We start from the raw sequence: 2,616 nt of genomic DNA on the forward strand, positions 1-2,616 counted from the left end.
TCTTCCCTCCTGTAGCCATCCACAAGTGGACAGGGTCCTGAACAGATGCACTTTGATTTAACATTCAGACAGAGGAGCAGGGTTTTCCAAAGTAGACCAATATGTATGAACAGTATTCTTTCAGTGAACAAATGCCACAGGAAACAAAGGTTAAAGGAAAGAAATATATCCAACACGGAGTAAATTATTCCCTGTAACATATACATGGGCACCAAAACCTTGGTGGCACCTGAAACACTGGAATATTACTATTAATTGTCTCAAGTGCTTTCTTTCAGATACTATTTAATTTTTCATCAGCATCTTCCCATATTTTCTACATCGTAAAGCAAAGAAGCACCACTTCTTTGTAAATCAAAGTAAGGCTTAAGAAGACTACTCTGAGAGTAATAGATTCCTTTCCCTGGAGCAAGAATGGCATGTCATTGGAGAGCTGCAGCTACATTGTGCCCACAAGGTGGTGTGACTCACGGATAGAAGATGCTAATGATCACCTTCCCAAACACTGGCAGAGGCTGTAGAAGGTGTCATTTTTATTCTTCAACTCACAACAAACTCTTCAAAATCCATCAGATTAAATGGCTAAAGTGAATCTTACTTTTGTCACTGAATTCATTCTCAAGGGAATTACAGAACGGCCAGAGCTTCAGGTCCCCTGCTTTGTGGTGTTCTTGGTCATTTATCTGGTCACGGTGCTGGGCAACCTGGGCTTGATTACCTTGATTAGAACTGATGCTCGACTCCACACGCCTATGTACTATTTCCTCAGTCACTTGGCCTTCGTTGATCTTTGCTACTCCTCTGCTATCACACCAAAGATGATGGTGAACTTTGTTGTGGAGCACAATACTATTGCTTTCTATGCTTGTGCAATGCAACTGGGCTGTTTTCTCACCTTCATGATCACGGAGTGTTTCCTCTTAGCTTCCATGGCCTATGATCGCTATGTAGCCATCTGTAGTCCCCTGCATTATTCCACACTGATGTCAAAGAGAGTCTGTATTCGACTAGTGGCAGTTCCATATGTATACAGCTTTCTGGTTGCCCTGTTCCATACCATCATCACCTTCCATCTAACTTACTGTGGCCCCAAAGTCATTAACCATTTCTACTGTGATGACCTCCCTCTCTTGGCTCTGTCATGCTCAGACACACGCATGAAGGAAATTCTGATCTTTGCCTTTGCTGGTTTTGATATGATCTGTTCGTCTTCCATTGTCCTCACCTCCTACCTCTTCATCATCACCGCCATCCTAAGGATTCGCTCTACCCAGGGGCGACTCAAGGCCATTTCTACCTGTGGCTCCCACATGGTGGCTGTTACTATTTTTTATGGCACGCTGATCTTTATGTACCTGCAACCCAGGTCAAACCACTCCCTGGACACAGACAAAATGGCATCTGTGTTTTACACTGTGGTGATCCCCATGTTGAACCCACTCATCTATAGTCTAAGAAACAAAGAGGTGAAGAATGCCTCCAAGAAAGTCTTGGGAAAAGGTTGTGAAACTTTAAAGATATTAAAATTAAGAAAATAATAATAATAACATTGTATTAAATACAAGAAGAAAAATAAGTGAGTCTTTCCCTTTTTGACATTGCTTGTAATTTCTTTACCAGTAAACTGAAAATGTGATTATTACTTCAACAGGCCCTGATAATTACTACAAGGACCCAGGCCAATTCTGGAAAGTCAGTTTGATTCTGAGTCCTGCTCAGGCAGGACATAGTAGCATTTAAAGACCATGAAATCATCCTCAAAAGCAAACACAAATACTCTCCCAAACACATATACATGTATCCCAAACAAAGGTAGCAGCATCTTTTTCTTAGAACTCAGGACTCTAGAACCAAGACAGCATGCGTTTGAATTCTATCTTCTTTTATTAGCTGTGAAACTCTGGACAATTGACCTGAACTCTGCATGACTCTCTTTCCAACTTTACAAAATAATGGGAACCGGATGGTTGATTGGTTTTGAAGCTTAAACAGGTTAATGTTTATGAAAGGCTTAGAACTGTATCCTGTAAGTGCTATGCCTGCTAAGTCACTTCAGTCACGTTCATCTCTCTGTGACTCCATGGACTACAGCCTGTCAGGCTCCTCCGTTCATGGGATTTGTTGGGCAAGAATACTGGAGTGGATTGCCATGCCCTCCAGGGGATCTTCCTGACCCAGAAATCAAACCTGCATCTCATATGTCTCCTGGAGGCAGATTCTTTTCCACTAGGTCCACCTGGGAAGCCCATAAGTTCTATGTGTTGTTATATAAATGCTTTTATGTGTAACTAAAAATCAATCAGTTAAGTTCTCAAAAGTTTATCAGTCTTAAACAAGAAAGATAAAACTTTTAGATTTCTACTACCTTCCAGGATTTTAATCACCTAGTTCCACTGAATCCTATATATCAAATCTACTGGAGTGTAAGGTTTCACTTCTAGGTCTCAATAGTTTAAAAATTGTCTAAGGTCACATAACTAATAATAGGAATATTCTAAGTTCAAATTCAAATCTATTTGAAGTTTGTTTTCTTAACACTTGGGATGCTAAGAGTAAAGGGTATTATAGATTGCACTCTTAGTCTCCCAGTCATGTCCAATTCTTTGCAACACTTCG

General features: G+C 40.5%; 1 protein-coding gene across 1 annotated transcript; it reads left to right on the forward strand.

Moving 5' to 3' along the window:
• The first annotated feature begins 578 nt into the window (after nt 1-578).
• LOC102397740 (olfactory receptor 1038) lies at nt 579-1,538 on the forward strand. The gene has a single exon (XM_006080640.2). The coding sequence runs from the start codon at nt 579-581 to the stop codon at nt 1,536-1,538; it is 960 nt and encodes a 319-aa protein (XP_006080702.2).
• The last annotated feature ends 1,078 nt before the right edge of the window (nt 1,539-2,616 follow it).

The sequence above is a fragment of the Bubalus bubalis genome, chromosome 16, assembly GCF_019923935.1.
Source record: "Bubalus bubalis isolate 160015118507 breed Murrah chromosome 16, NDDB_SH_1, whole genome shotgun sequence".
Lineage (NCBI taxonomy): Eukaryota > Metazoa > Chordata > Mammalia > Artiodactyla > Bovidae > Bubalus > Bubalus bubalis.